Raw genomic sequence first — 18,437 nt, forward strand, 5'->3', positions numbered from 1 at the left:
AGACCCATTAATTTAATTTTAACAATATAAAAATAAAAGAATTCCTAAAACACGGTCAAGATTAAAAAGTATAAAGTTAATTCTACACTTTTAGATTATAAGAAAATAGAAATAAATAACAGCTATCTATTATTTATAAATATCCCTTATTTTATATATTCCGTGTTTAATTAAACAGACTTAATTGCTACAGCAAGTACAAGAATGTCATCTAAAAAATAGCGTCACGCAGAGAGGGTGTATTTGGATCGATATTGAATGAATAAATAACAAACCCCTGTTTGTTTTAGACTCTTTTCCGACCTTTCCGCTATGGGAACTCCTATCTCGATGTATACAGGGTGGGCACGACTGTGACGTTATTGAAAACGTAGTTTAATCACACTTCAAAAACATTTCGAAATACCATATCAGAATAAATCAAATGTTGTTCTAATCGAGTTTCTGTTTTAGTAGTGTTGATAGATATAGTTGGATAGGAAATAAAAACTTTAAAATAATTTAAGTGCAATAAAAAACAATCGCAATAACATTGATTATAGACACCAAGATAAATTATAGCCACTGGCCAAGATTATTTTTTGTATAACTTTTATGTCATATGCAATGTAGTTAAATCTAAGACACGTGATAAATTTTGATGACGTGGAAAACGTAAGGGTTTATTAATTGATAAGTTTGTAATTTTACGGTGCATTTGAACACCATGTATAAACTTTTTATAGTTCTATGTAGCTACATATATAATATCTAGAAAGTGTTCTTATCTACAAACTATATCAGTACGATCAGATGTCGCCACATAGCGATACACTATAGGACACTATATTTACTGTAATAGTCTCAATATTGTGTATATTTTAGCTGAAATAGCAAACATTTACGTTACGTATGATTGTTCTGTTTGGAAGAAAAACATTTTATTTAATTTATTTGTACATATTTCTGAGAAAATGTCATTTACTTTAGTAGACATATACTATGAAGTCGTTTTTTATATTTATTTGTTAATTTATTAATACTTGTTTTGAAAATGATACAATAATTAAACGTTACTTAAGAATACATTGAAATAATTAGCGATCTTATCGCTATGTGGCGACATCTGATCGTACTGATATAGTTTGTAGATAAGAACACTTTCTAGATATTATATATGTAGCTACATAGAACTATAAAAAGTTTATCCAAATGACGGAGCCTGATATTTTTGTACAAAATTGATAGGTATATTTAAATCCGCATTTATTTTTTAAAGATGAAACATCTTAACTGTGCTCATTAATCAATGATAAATTTTCCCTTGGGCTAACTTTACTGCATGCTAATCGTGACTCTGGCGTAGACTTTGAAGAAATAGATGAGATTTTTTGAAGCGACGATAAATATTACGGTTTGTAAAAATCCGTTAGATAGCTAGTGGGGTAGCTTGGAGGGGAACGATAGGAAGTAAATAAAAATAAGATGGAAAAAAAATAAAAAATCGAAATAGAGCGAATAAATATTGAGATACAGTCATAGATCTTCACATTTAATGAATCATCATCGTATTTAGAGCTGTATTGAAAGCGAAAAACTAAAAGCCCAAGCTTTCATTATAACGCCATATTTTTTTTACATCTAATTTGGGTTTTATTGCCCTCAGCAACAATTCTTCTTCTTTGTCGTATCACTCTTGACAGAGCGGTCGTGGTCATCATGAGGTATCAGGGGCAGATGCAACTCGCTTCACAATGTTCCGCCATCTCTCCCTGTTCCCCGTCATTCGGCTGCATTCGTTCAGCGCACCGCCAACAGCAGCCTTAATCTGATCCGTCCACCGCATGGGTGAACGTCCACGAGCCCTCTTACCCTCCACCGCTCCCTGCACTACGAGGCGCTCTATGGAATTCTCATTACGTCGCGAAACATGGCCAAAAAACTTGAGTATACGAGATTCTACTAGGTTGGATAGACGCTGCTTGACACCCAGTTCTTGGAGAATAGATTTGTTGGTTCTAAATTCTGTCCAAGATATTCCAAGCAATCTTCTCCAGCACCACATCTCAAGAGCGTCCACCTTCTTCTTTTCAGTTTCTCGAAGAGTCCAAGTCTCTGAAGCGTAGAGGAATATAGGAAAAAATTAGGGCACGAACAGCAACAATTAGACGATAACAAGTAAAATTATCAATGGAATTTTACTCGAAAATAATGCTTGAAAAAATATACCATTTAATGTAGTGTAGGACTATATAACCTATATAAAGGAATGAAGTACTATTATTTTAATTTAGAGCGTTGTTAAAATTTCAATCCTTAAAAATCATCTTCGATTGCACCAACGTCAAAACCATACCTAAATATATACAAATAAACCTTTACCTTTATAACTCAATTTTATTTCCAGTTTGAACACATGCCCTGTGTACATGGACAAAGTGGCTGTACACGAAAATGGTGTTAGTCTCAAAGTGAGTTTAATTGATTTGTCAGCGTGTCCATCCATCGCATCGGTTCAAATGCTTTATAAACCACTAGCTTTCGCCCGCAGCTTTGTCTGCGTATTTAAAGAAAAAATCCGTTAGCTTTTCGAAGTAAAAACTATTTTTTATCCTCTCGAATTATGTTTGTACTAAATCTTCATGAAACTGTTCAGTGGTATAGGTGTGAATAAGAAACAGACAAGCAGACGAAGCTTGCATTTATAACATTATAAAATAGGGATTTATGGGAAATGGATATTCCTTTATTGTAGACACAGTAACATTCTTTGTATTGGTCCAGCAAAATGTTAAACATGCGTTTTTGCGAGTTCCATAAAGCGGAAACAGAGCTTCTTCAAAGCGTAGCCTGCACCTGGAGGAGGTTTGGAAGTCTTTCAAAATAAATAACTGCGAGCGTTAGTAAACTGATGACGTCTTCAAGCGAACGACTGTATAAACGGCCAACCAGGGAACATCATTCAAAATGCTGACAATGGGGCGTCAGATTGCAATATAACAGTTTCATTTCGATTATCTAATCGTTTTTACAGCTATTATATATGTTGGAGAGTTACTGTAAATTAAATTCCATCACTATTCGAGATAAGTTTTCTGTTGGCGATCGTTATATATATCGCTTGAGAGCCAAGTACCACTTGAGGTAGAAGAGTTTGAAATGAGTGATATTGGTGAATCTTAGTTCGGCTGGTCAGACCGTACCAGTAGCCATTTCGTAGCCGTAGTCCGTTAGAATTCGCTATTTACTTTATGTAATCCGTGGATGCGCGGATGGGTGGGGGCTTAGTAAAAAGCCACAGGCCACGAATCTGATTCACACTTTGTGATACTATTTTGCGATAACTGACGATAATTGCTGATGGAAAGTCTATATGATATTGGAATTTGGTTGCTCATGCCTATGTCGGATATTGATGCTAATATTCCGACCTTCTCCGTCATATATATTATATATGTGATAGCTATTTTATATACGATATTTAACGCTGTATAAAAATTCTGAATTCTGATTTCTTTTATAAAAGCACTAAAAATCTTGAGTCCGGAATGGAACATCCCTAATACCCCATAATTCATATCATAATGCTAGCAGTTGCTACTAGCCTAGCATTTAGTGAAATTTATCGTTTATTACTGTAATCTATGTTTTATTACTGTTTAGTATTGTATTTCAGCTGTGTTGTGATACTTTAACATGATAAAATGGCTACTGCTTTGTTGATAAGAATACCTTTTTTTCTGATTTTTTATTATTATACCTAGAATGAAAATGAATAATTTTGCGTATAAATTGTCCTAGAAATTAACAAATAACACTATCACACTAATATTATAAATGCGAACGTTTGTTTGGTTGTTTGTCCGTCAATCACGTTACAATTACTGAACGAATTCTAATGAAATTTGATATACACACAGCTGAATTAGGTGATAAAACAGGAATCTTGAAACCCGGGCGAAGCCGGGACGAGGGTCTTGTTTTTAATATTTTTTCCAACTTGACAATTCGATTACTTTGTAGTGCTTTGAGTTCAGTCAGTTGGAAACCTTCAAGTTTTTTATTAAGATATTATAAAGCTGAAGAGTTTGCTGTTTGTTACTTTGAGAGCGCTAATCTCAGGAACTACTAGTCAGAACTGAACCATTTTTCAAGTCTAATAGTCTATTGATTCAGCTAGGCTATGAATAACATACCGTACGACGTAGTGTGTTTGTATGTTTGCACTTTCCATAAAAGTTTTTGTTACTAATAAACAGGAGATACAAGGATACTCCTAGGATTTCATACGCTAAGACAAACATTAGCTTATAACTATCAAGGTGGATACATAATTGCGAAGTTCCGTTGTTCGTAAGGGTACCCGAGGGAAATACGCTAACATCTCCAAGTTAGTGCCACCGCTGGGAGCCAGTCATTTGTACAAAGTTATCTGAATTTACATTTAAATTAAGTATGGATTTTTAGCTTCTACCTCGCGAAAAGGTCAGGCTCCTGCATATTTGAATGAATATTTTTCCATCTGGCATAACAGTTATGAATATATTACAAAATACATATATAGAGCATACTTATAAGCCGACGTAAAACTACGGGAGTTTAAAAAATATTCGGATGTCAAAATATTGCCATATTTCTATGACAGTCGGGTAAATGAATAGATTTCACAATTGAAAATTGCTGCTCTAAATTTTGAATGAACAAACCACGTACGTGCAACGTAGAAATATACGAAACGTGTGAAATAGTTGAAATATTCTCAGACTGTCCCTTGTGGTTTTATCAAATAAATTATTAAGCACGTCTGTCCAACCCTTTTACTAAATCGGAATATAGTCTAACAATAGATTTGTTTATGGCCATAGTATATATGTTACTGTAAAAGCTCGAATGTTTTTGAGAAAAACCTAAGATTTACAGACTCTGAATGGTAGAAGTTCGAACAGTTCTGTGATCGTACCTATCCTAAAAACATATATAAGAATTTTTTACCCTTTAAACCCTTTCTCGTTTCTCTTATCCCAGATGTACATGCTTTTAACATACAAACTAGTCAAGATTGACATGGATTGACAGCTCCATCCTGAAAAACGGTATAATGCAAACACTCCAAATGGTAGTGACGTTTGATAGATTCATTTTCCTTTTTACATATATAGTACTACGCACTTCATCATGTTCTGTTCCTCTGAGATAGGTAATATATCATTTACACTGGCGTATTCGAGCGATGACGTCGTTTCCGCAAAAGACTTTTAAGCCGAGAGCTTTATAAGTATTCCAATTTTCATTTCTTTTGTTATGCCTAAGTGCAATCAACGTCTCATTATTTTCCTTTAAGAGTCTAACGGGATGAAATTTCACTTTACACAAGAAAAACTTTTCAGATGCAATTTTATGGAACTTAACGTAATTGTCTTTATAAGGCCTTTTATTTATTAGGTCGGATTACGTTCTTGCGATTTCGTGTCGCAATTGAAAATGCATTTTTATAAATTTATTTCAACCTTACATCTAATGCTCATTAAACACCATCCCTCACTTGATTAATGTTTTGAAAAAACCGCACAATAGCATGTAGACACATTTCCTCGCAAGAAATATAATTTGCCACATCGCGTCCCTTGTAGTTCGTACCCAAGAGGGAGTCCATTAGGGGAGACTCCTTTTGTTCGTCCGTGGTAACGCTAAAAAGAACGTTTTTTCCCATTTCTAAAAGGTGTGAAAAAATGCTCGCAAAATCGAGAAAAAGCTTGCTTTTAAAGAAAACATAACATTCTAACGGATTTATTTTAAATTAATAACTCATTAATCTGTGACTAGGAAATGTTGTAGAAATACTTATGAAAACAAAGAATATTTATTTAAAATTTTGTTTTTAAATTTAAAAGAGTCACAACATAATTTTTAAAATCACACAATAAGTAAAAGCAAAAGCACTTCAGTCTTGTTACGCTGTTATCAACGTAATCTGTCACACGAAGTAGTGTTTTCTAAGCCACGAGGGTTTGACCTTCGAACGAAAGCAAACAGTGAGAATTTTCCTTTGTTCATTGAGGTTTTTGTGTCAACTTCTGAGCAGTACTTTTACAGCGATATATTCGAGTTTTGTAAGAGCCGCGGCTAATTTACTTGATTTAGTACATACCTACACACATCATAGCATAGTTCTGGAAGCTTTGCTCTTTGTAACGTTTCTGGTTTTCAAGCTCGTAATATGCGCGGAACTCGTAAGCAGATTTTGTGATTGTGAACGTAGTTTTGTCTGGCGGTTTTTGCTGCGAACAGTTTGCGATATGAAAGCGGTTTCGCTATGAATTACTGCGTTTGTTTTTAAAATTCAGATGTGTTGAAACGTACACATTGAAAAGTAGATAAACGTATTATTTTAATGTATTGAATAAACGTATGTTTTTGTTTTAAGTTTTTATACTTTTGAGATAACATTTATTTTTCGAAGCTGTGTGTTCTATCTTTAATGATATTATCTTTCTTAAACGTCGTAGGTTTTTAAGAATAAAATAACTAAAAAAGTATTTTGCAATTGTACATATTATCCAGGCCTTTGTTAACGATTTCCACTAGCAATTGCTGCTTTTCGTTTCCTTTGTATGAAATAAAACGATGTAAAAACCAATGATTTTTTGAATTTTCACTAATTGACACTAATTGAATTTTATATAATAGTATAACACATTTTTCTTTTTAATTTCCCCACCGTTTTAACACTTGATTTATTGATTGATTTTTGAGCTATCGCAATTTAAAATGACATATTAATATAACTTTAATGCATTTTAATCTTTGTATATATACCGACCCCTCGATTATTCCCTGGTATCTCTACACTTCCTTTCACACTTTCTTCTTTCTTTTCACATTAATTTACATATCTTTTCCTACCGAAGTTCGAATCAACTCGCTTTATTACAATAATATACAAGTACATTGACCTCTCAGCAATAGATAATTTCATTTTGACAAAAATAGACGACACTTCGCGTGTTCTATATAAATGAATCAATTTGAGCTTTTAACTGAAATTCTGTTAAAGGTCGATAGTCACGCATGCTGGTGACGTCACTCGTACGTACATTTATGAAAGGATCGATTAACTGCCAGTCAATAGCTAAACTTGTTGTATTATTTAATGAAGGTAAACTTGTATGGAAGATTGTCCAATACATTATAGGACTTTAAATCACGGTAAAACTTGATGGTAACCAGGTGGTTGTGTTTCATGTCTTTGTCAGATGCGTAAGCAAATGCAATCCACTGAATCCAATGAACTTTAGGATTTTTGGTATTTGCTTTGATAAATAAACTCTTCTTATGCTAGCATAGAGATTCTAGGTACATTAAATTTGATATGCATGAAAGAAGAAAAACGAAAAAACCGGTTGAGGCCTTTTTTGTAAGTTGTTGCTTGTGCTCTTGTGTGTGAATAAAAGTGTGTGTATGTCTATGTTTAATGAATTTCCAAAGAAAAGGATTTAAATGGATACTAGCAAAGTATATAATGTTTTTTATTTTTTAACACTCAAGCTAAGTATCTCTTATTGTATTGTTTTCGTTTTCTGGTGCAGATGGTGTTTATTGTACCTTGTTTGATTTCTTTTGTTATTTTAATTCAAGGAAAAACATTAAGTAACGTAATCGTAGCAAAATATATTGTATTCAATATTAAATGTATCATTTCAATTAACAATATTCCATTTGGAGTGTCAGTGGATGTTTTTTAACATCGTGCTAGATATTGAAGTTAAATGTATTTCAACATGCAAAGTAATATTATCTTCCGTTTAATTAGTTTGTTACGGCAAAAAAAATTATCTAATAAATTGACAAATTCCTCATTTTTGCATGTTACAATCATTTTCCATGTGAGATTTTAATAATGTATTTATAATATTAAAATCTTAATATATATAAATCTCGTGTCACAATGTTTGTCCTCAATGGACTCCTAAACCACTTAACCGATTATAATAAAAGTTGCACACCATGTGCAGTTCGATCCAACTTGAGAGACAGGATAGTTTAAATAATTCTAATTACGATAAATGACAACCCGGGCGGAGCCGGGGCGTGCAGCTAGTGTTACTATATATTTCAAAATGCCGTCCTTGATATGGGTAGGAGAGCGAAATAATGACGCAAAAATTTAGGTATTAGGCGATTAAAAGTTTACGTTTTGGGTTTCATTATGATGTTAAGGTATGTTAAAGTTCTTTTATGATGACGCAGAGAAATTTTATAGCGTCGATATTTTCGTAAATTTTTATCTTTTACAAATATTATAGGGAGAAAAAGTTTTGGAATTTGTAAGTTATTTGTGAGTGACGTTGCAGGGAGTAATTTCAGGAACAGATGAACCGATTTCAAAAATTGTTTAACCGTTGGATTTGTACGTGATCCTCGGGGATCTATATATGTATATAAGTTAAAATATATGTACCGTGGGTGAAGCCCGAGTGAACATCAAGTTATATAGTAAATACGTATAAACATATCCAGCACTATGAGTTGTTATGTTTGTAGTATACATAAAAATTTATAGATAATAAATAATACCGATAGTAGGAATATTTGGTATAAAAAAGATGGAACCTACATTTACGCATATGACATAGACATGGAAATACCTTTATATAGCACCAAAGCAAAAATGCAGTAAGGAGATAATCAAATCTGCTTTTTGATCTTAATTATATTTCTCTGTAAGCTCATTTTGTAAATACTCGATTACCATTTTCTTTGTTAAAAAAACTGTATTTTGTAAAAAAATGAACCTGTCCAACTTTTAACACGAAAGTCATTATGCACTTTATGCAAACCACTCGAATCAACCCCAACAAGACTGCAGATGGAATTTATATAACCAGACTACAGTTGGATCGGGCCCAAATCCCGGCCCGTACTTACGTAATGTTCCAACAAAAATCTTACCAAGTCCTCATCGTCGTCCGTGAACACGTTTGCTGCTTCCTGCGTAGTCATGTCGCCCTAGTACTTAAACCCTCAGAAAATACACCCCTCATGACTCACGCACACTAAAACACATGTTTGACACACACCAACTGCATCCAAAGTTTTTCTAAGACCCGAATATTACTAATCATTATAGTAGAATACAAAAAAAATCTTACATACAGTTTATTTCATAAAATATTAATAGGTTGAAGTTTATTTACGATTTATACATCGATTTGGTATTGGAGTACAATTAGACATCTGCACAGTTCGAAGGGAAGTAGCAAACTGCGGAGGGCGGGCGGAGAAAGCGCTGCGGCGTCTCGTTGTCATGGTTACGAAAGCTTACGAAGCTAGAAGCGACAGTGCATCAACTTTTATGCAAGGTCAGATATAATGAAACACAATCATGTAGTTCAATGGACATTTAAAATAATATTCGCTTGTTTTAAATAAAAATCGATTTGTTTTGTATACCAAATAACTGTAGACCTATTTAAATATAATTACGTTTTTCAGCAATAACATGACTCTAATTGTGTGTTATATAAGATTGATCTGACAACTAAATGAGCTTATTTAAACATACATAGAACCGATTAAACAGAATAATAGGAATGGATAAACAAAGATCACTAAGGGTATTTTAATAAATTTAAAGATTAATGTATAAAAAGGTGAGACTTCTTAACTAAAAGATATTGTTCCTTCACTGATTAAATACGATGAATATTTAGAAAGAGGTAGTCTTAAACGTTTTTAAAATAATATTAAAATTATTCAGACTGAATTGTGAAAGTAAAATAAGAATTCGCTCGCGTTTCGTCGCGTTTTTAAGAGAATAGAAAATTATTACATACAGCCCTCCTTAACCCTGAAACTTAATAATGCTTACACGTGCTGCTCGTATGCTCAGGAATTTATTTTCTTTAACATTATAATAAATGTATTTTAGATCAAGTTTTTGCCGAGATTTCATTTTTATTTTGATCATTATATATATGAATTGTATCTGGCTTGAAATGTGACTGATAATTATACAGCACAATGAGTTTTTTCCGCAGTTAGAGTTATATTTTTTACCCTTGAATTATATAATCTATTTTTTTTTACTATGTACTGAACAATTTCTAATGCCTCAAGTTCAAGATCTATTTAAACCTAATTATTTTGAGTGTTTCGTAATCTAGTAGGTACATCAACAATCTAGTAGGTCTTGTGAAACCATACGTAAATCTTATTTATAACTTTTTATTTGTGACTGTTCATTTTTTATACCTACGGTCCGGGATTATATTCGTGTGAGATCAAATTTAAAAATAAAAAAGTACACATCTAAAATACAGACACCATGTAAATTATTCTTAGTAAGTTCATTGTTAAATTACCCACTTGATTGATTGCATTAACATCTTGAATATAATAACAGAATAAAAGATGCATGAAAGAGGTAATATAAAGCAAATTTTTGGATTTTTATATTGTTGCAGAAAAGAGATAATCACGTTAAGCCACGATCCGAGTTACCAGTGTGAAAAATGCAAATTTTTAAATTTCACATTGAAAGTCTGTGCACATTTTTCATTTTCAAATACCCTCAAAATTTTCCTTAATTTTTCGAGTTGTGTAATTAAAAATATTAATTTTATGTTGTCAATGGTTGGTAAAATACTATGGTGATAAAATATTATGTTGTTTAAAGACAATTGCCTTATTCTTAACTAAAATGTTACATGCCAATTTCAAAGTTCTATTCAGATTTAGTTTGTTAAAGAGTTCCTAATAAACTGCCACATATATATTCAATCGATCGATCTCGTAGCATTTTCTTAAATAATTGCCCAAATCGTATCTAATAGTAATTTAATGTCCATGTGAGTACCTTTAAGTAATTCTTAGTAGTATGAGAACGGTTGTCCGTTTAAACGGTAATCTTGAAAAAATCACAGGTGAAGTACCTGTGTAGTATGTATATAATATGTAATGTATATTCAAAACATTAATATGTAAAATAATAAACCAGGATAATTGCCAACGTTTAAAAAAAATCCATTTGAAGGAATGAACAATGTTAATATTAGCTTTATTTTATAAATATAAATAATACTAATATTATTCATTAATAATATAAACAATTCCAACATAAAATTTCAACATATTACTCAATCGAAATTAAATGATTTGTCCCTTTTTTATAACTGTAATATAAATGAGATATGATTTAACAGAAAAGTAGAGTTTTATGAATATAAAAATTGTCTCCGAATTTGTTTGGTGTGATCATTACATTTACGAACTATTTCTCCCGAAATTTGCGTGGGAGTTCACACGCCTACGCGTATTAATGTAATGATAAATAATAGACAACAGCCATTATTGTGTTGGTATTATAATATGGAAGTTAAAGAAATGCTGTGTTGCTCTGTGGCGTGACTAAATTTGCAAATTTTATTTCTTAGCCTATATTATAAAAAATAAAATATATTTAAACGTCATGCTATAATACAGAAAATCATGGATATGTTACGCAACGAACGGATAAATAAAATATAAAAATGTTATTAATAGATAAGAAGCTTTTTATTCATTTAATAAGGCCAAAACAACATATTTCATGGTTTTTATACTATTTAAATACATTAGTTCTGAAACATTTTCAGTATTCCCTGGATTTTAGAAACAAATAATAAATACAGTCCCATATGGGATGAATATAACAACAGTTTTCTTTTTCTATTATCTATTGCCGTATATTCAACCTGAAAGAAAATTTTATGGGTACGTTACAAGTTACAATTGGCCTGGCCATGACCCAGCTGCTAGCTCGTCCTTCTTGGAAGTTTATAAATCAATGTTCAATAAAAACTTTGTTTTTTGATGGATTAATCATTTTCTTGTTTCCGTCCCTGGACAATTAAGCAGTAAATGTGTAGAAAGCTCTTTAAAACAAAGCTATGTAAAATATATATAGTTATGCGAATATAATACCTACACAAAACATGGTTTGGGTAACAATCATTAAAAAATAATTAAACAATGACAAATCAATTTTAAATACAGAACTTTTTGTAACGTATTATTTTTTTGCTATGCTGAGCAGTGGTAGATCAGGACCTCGGACTTCAATTGAAAAGTTTGTGGGTTCGAGACGAGATGAGTATGCACCACCTGAATTGACTTTTCAATTTATCTGCATTACTCAAATCACTGCTGGAAACGGTGAAGGAAAACATCGTGAGGCATCCGATATATACAATCAAAATTTTGACGACATGTGAAATCTGCCAACCCACACTTGTCCAGCGTAGTGGATTATGGCCTAAACCGTCATAGGAGGCCTATGCCCCTGCAGCAGGAACATATATGGACGTATGACGGTATTATTTTTTACCACAAATACTTTGTTATGTATGTGCACAGGAATCAAAATATTGTTATTAAAACACGCTTTCAGCTTCAGACGAGGTTGCATTATAAAAGCTAGAACATATTATTGTATGGATACTCGTAAAACATAAAGGAATATTATTTCAATGGATAGTGATATGGGCAGACTTGGCGCCACTCGGCCGCGTCAGCCTGGCGTCTCTCGTAAACATAGGATTTTCTTTACTATCTCGTTCGGAATATCATCCTGAAAAATTTATACATATATCTATATTTTAGAGAACCACAAATCATATGGAATATTTGCATTTTTTTTAGAAAACTATCGATCACTTCAATTCTAGAATAAAAAAAATACCATAAAAGATGGAGTAGACACATATCCTTCTTTTACCTCTTATAGCATATATAATATGTACGCGAAAATAGGAGAAGAGGGAAAAGTAGATATTTAACTTCTTATAAGTTGAAACTTATGCTTTTTGTGCAGACAGTAATCTTATATATACAAACTATACTCGCTTTCTTGTGTTGGTCGGAGTAAAATCGTAACATACGAACAAACAAATTTTTCTAATATCAGTATAGATAAAAATCGCACAATATTATAATGGTCCGTTAAAAAAATATATTTGTTTGAGAAACAGAAACAAATACTTTCTCGTGCTATTGTAATTAAATAGTTTAATATAAATTAGTAGTAGTAAGTGTATCCGAACAGAACAGTGAGTCAGGCACCAAGTTGGGAGTTGGCAGTTCAGCCAAAATCTGCGAAGGTCAGGGTAACTTTTACGCTATGCAGTATTTTGTTACTTTGCGTAAGTTGATATAATAGCGTCCTTGAAACGTTTATTATGTAACACTAAACCCGTTCGTTTGACGTAAGCTGAAAAGGCTTACGGTGTTTGGCATTTTAAGTGCTATTTCCAACATTATTTTAGAAAGATGATTAATTTTAGCTTATCTCCAAAAGTTATTTTTAAGGTCCTTTCTTTTTGTATATTATCTGTAAAGGGTGTTTTGTAAAATAATTGAATAAATAAACGCTATTAAAAGGTTGTAATCAGAATTGTAAAGATCACCTCTAAAGAATGATTTTTATTTACAACGTAACGTTCAATTTATGTTTAGATACGATGATAGGCATGTTATCGATCTTAGTTAAAAAAATACATATAAACGACCACGGACAAAGACGTATGTATAATTTTTTAAAACTTTTTATGTGTTTATCCCGATTAAAGAGGGAAAAAGTAAAAGAAAACTCATGTTACTGCAGGTTACGCCTAAGAAAAAAATGTTACTGTTATATAATGTTCATGTATTTTACCCAAAATTTCGCTACAGTTGTTTAACTTTTTCTTTTGTTTCACTGCCGAATGTATTCTTACTATACGTCGATGTTGTCAAATCATGGTTGAAGATTTTCATATTTCTTATCAAATGAAACCCATAAGTAGGAATCAAAGGAAATGTAATGTTTGTTTGAAGCAAAACGCGTTTTGTGTGAACTGAGCAAGGATTGAGGCTAATTGATCGGAAAATGAAAACGTTCACGTAGAAATATTCGTAGCCGCGGGAAATTCAATAGCTTGTCGCGCTGAAAACATTTCGCTTCCTTGACGGCGGTGCAAGAAATTTACTTTCTAATAAACAATTTTTTTACTTCACTTATAAACCAAAGGGTGTCCCGAATCAAGCCGCTCTTGCGACAGTATATTTAGTTTGTTAAGGATACAATTTAAACTATTTATCGCTTCGTCTGAAGTCGGTTGAGCTAAGATCGTATTACAAACTTATCGTATCATCAACTACATCTCAAATACTGCAATAATACAAATATTTTAGGGAGAACATCAATTTCATGAGATCTATTAAATGGAATTAATCCAAAAATGTGTTCTATAAAACGGTGTGTTAAAGCTATAAATATGTATTTCTGTCTTAAGGTGTCTGTCTGCTAAGCCATCAGACTACCTACAAACTATATAACAATGACAAAGTAACAAATAAATAAGTAACAAAATTGTGAGCCTTTACAGTAGTTTCGTTATATTATGTACATAGTTAAAACTGCCCTGCTTTATCCATGTTTTGTATTTTAATACTATATATAAATGAATATTAAAAAGAAAAAACACTAGTAACAATATCTAGTCAACTTAAAAACATGAAAACATTACAAACATACACACAATACCGAATTTATTATATAAGGCGTACCATTAGATACATATTCCTATTTAATTCAGAAAATGATTATTGGTTTGCGGAACTATATGCTTATTGAACTGTTAAAATTATTTTGGTAAAATAATAGCACTTTACTAAAGTAATTTTGTGGCAGATTTGATAAATAAATGCTTTGAATTTGGTAAAATGAACCTTGTAACAGCACAAAATGTTATGGTAAATTTAAGTATCTTCACCTTGCAATTATTTACATAGTTGAAAAAAACTAATTGAGACTTTTAATTAGATTTTATAATGCCTATCTTGCAACACTTAGCACACATGCATAATAACGATATTGTAATCGTGATAAAGCACACAGGAGCTTTATTTTTAGGAAAATAATATCGATATCTATATATATAAAATTCTCGTGTCACAGTTTTCGTTGCCAAACTCCTCCGAAACGGCTGGACCGATTCTTATGAAATCTAATATATAAAATTCTCGTGTCACAGTTTTCGTTGCCAAACTCCTCCGAAACGGCTTGACCGATTCCTCTGAAATTTGGTAAGCATATTGGGTATGTGTGAGAATCGGCCAACATCTATTTTTTATCCCGATATTCCTACGGGATACGGACTTACGCGGGTGAAACCGCGGGGCGCAGCTAGTATGTTATAAATATCTTCTACACTATAGAAGGTACTTAAATTATTTGGAGAACTATAATTTATCAATTATTGTCATATTTTGTTATAAACCGTTGAATATCATTCTCATTGAATCATTCATTTCGAATGTTTTTTTAGTATAAACAAAAAAAAATCTACTGTATACCTAATATTAGAGTAATTAAAGCAGTGTTAACTATAAATAATTACTAACATTTCCGTCACGCGGCCGCTTTTTACTTGTTCCATTTCTTTGATAAGGTAGACGTCTACCAATTTCCCGGCGTAATACAAAGGCGCTTTTGGTGGATTTTTTTATCATTTTAATTTTTATACTAATACATAGAAGCTTCTCCGTGACTTCGATCGTTATCGTGTTTTTGCTCCACATTTTCACTCGTTTTCAATTAAAACCGCGTGGGTTCACTTCGCGGTTAAAATCAACAGTCAAAGTTTAATCTAATTAAATACAAAAATGTTAAAAATTTTAAGTTATTGTTCTATTAATACTTCTATACTGGCGTACGTCTGATGAATTTGCATACAAACTAATCCTACTAATATTAATTAATATTATATCCTACTAATATTATGAATGCGAAAGTTTGTAAGGATGTGTGTGTGTTTGTTGCTCTTTCACGCAAAAACTACAGAACCGATTGCAATTATATTTGGTACGTAGACAGCTGGACAACTGGAATAACATATAGGTAACTTTTTATCCCTTATTATTCCTACGGGATACGGATTTACGCGGGTGAAACCGCGGGGCGCATAGAAAAATATATGATATTCAATGTTGGTAATCCTTATTAAGAAAAGCAAAGCGCAGTTTCGACGAGTATGCTATTTAGAAAGCTAAGGGTATATGTAAAAATAGAAACATTGGATACGTCACTACGTCATCTCAATCAAAGTTGGCAACTGTGGGTTCCCGCACACGGGCCACCGGGCTGTAACCAAAATCCCTGCCATCGGCATATTTCCCGTAGTTTTCATACATTTTATATGGACTCGCCGCACGTTGACGCCGGTGGCCGCCATATTGTAACGCAAGCACACTATCGCTATCTTGGAATAATGCTCACCTGACCTTCAAAAAGCGTACAGAATATATATCAGCAAAAGCTGCGATGGTAGCAACAACATGAGTCCGACAGAATATGCTCAATATTAGAGGCATTGAACTACAAAGAATAAAGCTATCATCTATTTTTTTCTAGATATTTTTTTCTGAATGGTACAATTAGTTTATAACTATGTGTAACGTACGGATTTTAATTTATATTAACCTCCTACCATAACTTCCTAAGTTATGTGCGAGGACGGATAATGAACCATACTTCAGACTTCTATGTACAGTCTATTTCAGGCACCAGTCTCACAACGCTATGGTATGTTGTGTATTATTTTTTGTAGCTTGCAGTGTAATGTTTTAAAGACAAAGAGAGAGATAAAATATTTTTTTACTGTTTCTTTTAAAATCAAATAAATAATGTACATAATGTTTTTTACTTCAGATATAATTACAATAGATCATGAAATAAATAAAAAATCATAATAACTTCTGTTGTTCGTAACACACATTAGGGAAATCCTTGCAGTCTGTGGAGAAAAAAAATGTGATATAAGATAATATAATTTGCGTTTATTAATGAATCAGGCTATGATAAAGTTGAGGTCTATTTCAACAACACAGTCACATATTTTTGTATTTTCTAGTCTTTTATATGGCATTTATTGCAGTATTTATAAGTTATTTTTTATTTCAGTATTTATATAGCAAAAGGCCAATGACTGGCCGCCAAATGTTAATGCGTGGAAGCATAGTACCGAGGGGGCCTGGTTTCCATTCCCAGAGAAGAACAAAAAAGAAAAACTGCTTTCTCTCTGAGCCCGGACTTCAGTAAAGGTAAAGGCTAATGAATAAAAAGATGGAATGTATTATCGCAGCTACATTTGAAATTAAAGCTGATTTTATTATTTGCTATGCTTCAACTAAATTTAGATATTTAACAAAGAGAAGCTGGTAACTGATTTCAATTTTTATTACACTATTGTAATAAATTTATGAGCATAATTGAAAAGAAATATTTTTTTAATATTAGTAGGGAAAAAATGCGACTCAAGTCATGAACAGAAACTGATTGTGTGGATTTGTATATTTGCATATATTCAGCCCTTCTCAGAAATAAAAGATAATGTGATATCGCTATAATCTACGCATATTATAAAATATGTTAAGTCTTATAATTAAAATTTGGAACACCTAGTATTGTTACTTATACTTGCTTGCTATTCTTTAGAATAATATGCAATGTTAACAATTATAATTTATGAATGGATAGTACATACTAATTGTAAGGTAAAAATAAGATTTAATTTTTTTTCTTCATTTTGTTTAAAAACTTAGACTAAATTATTTAATGATTTATACTCTGTCAGTTTTCGTGCATATTTTCAGCGTTTGTATGCATAATTGCTTGCATATTATAAGCTTTTTATATTTCCTACTATACGGTCTCTAGTCATAAATTATAGTCATTATAATTTTATGCATATAAATTTTCATAATTCCATGTTGGACATAGTTTTTGAGAAAGAAAAAGGAAAAGACAATTACAAAGAGATTTATTTTTATTACTTATTTTGTCTCTTTGCTTTTGATTGTGAGCGGAGTTTCATTAGTCAAATAAAGGAGTGATCATATTATAGCACCCTTACTTAATATTTTTAATGCAAGTGTGTTTTTTTCTCTTTCTGTCATATCGTAACGATTTTGTGATACAATTTTTGTGTTTGGAGACATGTAGTTATGAGGCTAGAGACTAATATAGGAAACTTTAACCGCGTTGAAACTTCTCATTTCCATGGGAATTTCCTTTGACTACGTAACCTGAGCTGCGGGAGAAATAAAAAACCTATTTAATAAAGGAATACATAATACGTTATATATCAGTTTCAATTGCACATAACATATTGAAAAGAAATATATGGCAAATGTATGGCATCCCATTATGGACAGCTTGTTCGTAATAAACTAGTCACTGCTTTTCCTGAACTGGATAAGCGTCTGTTCTACTTAAATATATTACTTAAAATGATAGAATGAGTCACTAGATAGTTGATAATATCATAGATAACATAATACTAGATTAGTATGTATATTCATAAGTTATAACAAAATTCAAAGTGATGAGTGCCTTACAACTGTACTTGAACAAGTGTAAATAGGAGGTTGTCGACTTGACG

General features: G+C 32.0%; 1 protein-coding gene across 1 annotated transcript in view; it reads right to left on the reverse strand.

Annotated features, from left to right (window-relative positions):
* Positions 1–9,205, reverse strand: part of LOC119832911 (transmembrane protein 151B-like) — a 30,703-nt gene extending 21,498 nt beyond the window's left edge. The window contains exon 1 of the mRNA XM_038356733.1: positions 8,929–9,205. Coding sequence (XP_038212661.1) covers positions 8,929–8,979 — 51 coding nt within the window. The 5' untranslated portion in view covers positions 8,980–9,205. The remainder of the gene's footprint in view (positions 1–8,928) is intronic.
* Positions 9,206–18,437: the final 9,232 nt, after the last annotated feature.

Source organism: Zerene cesonia, chromosome 16, assembly GCF_012273895.1.
Source record: "Zerene cesonia ecotype Mississippi chromosome 16, Zerene_cesonia_1.1, whole genome shotgun sequence".
Lineage (NCBI taxonomy): Eukaryota > Metazoa > Arthropoda > Insecta > Lepidoptera > Pieridae > Zerene > Zerene cesonia.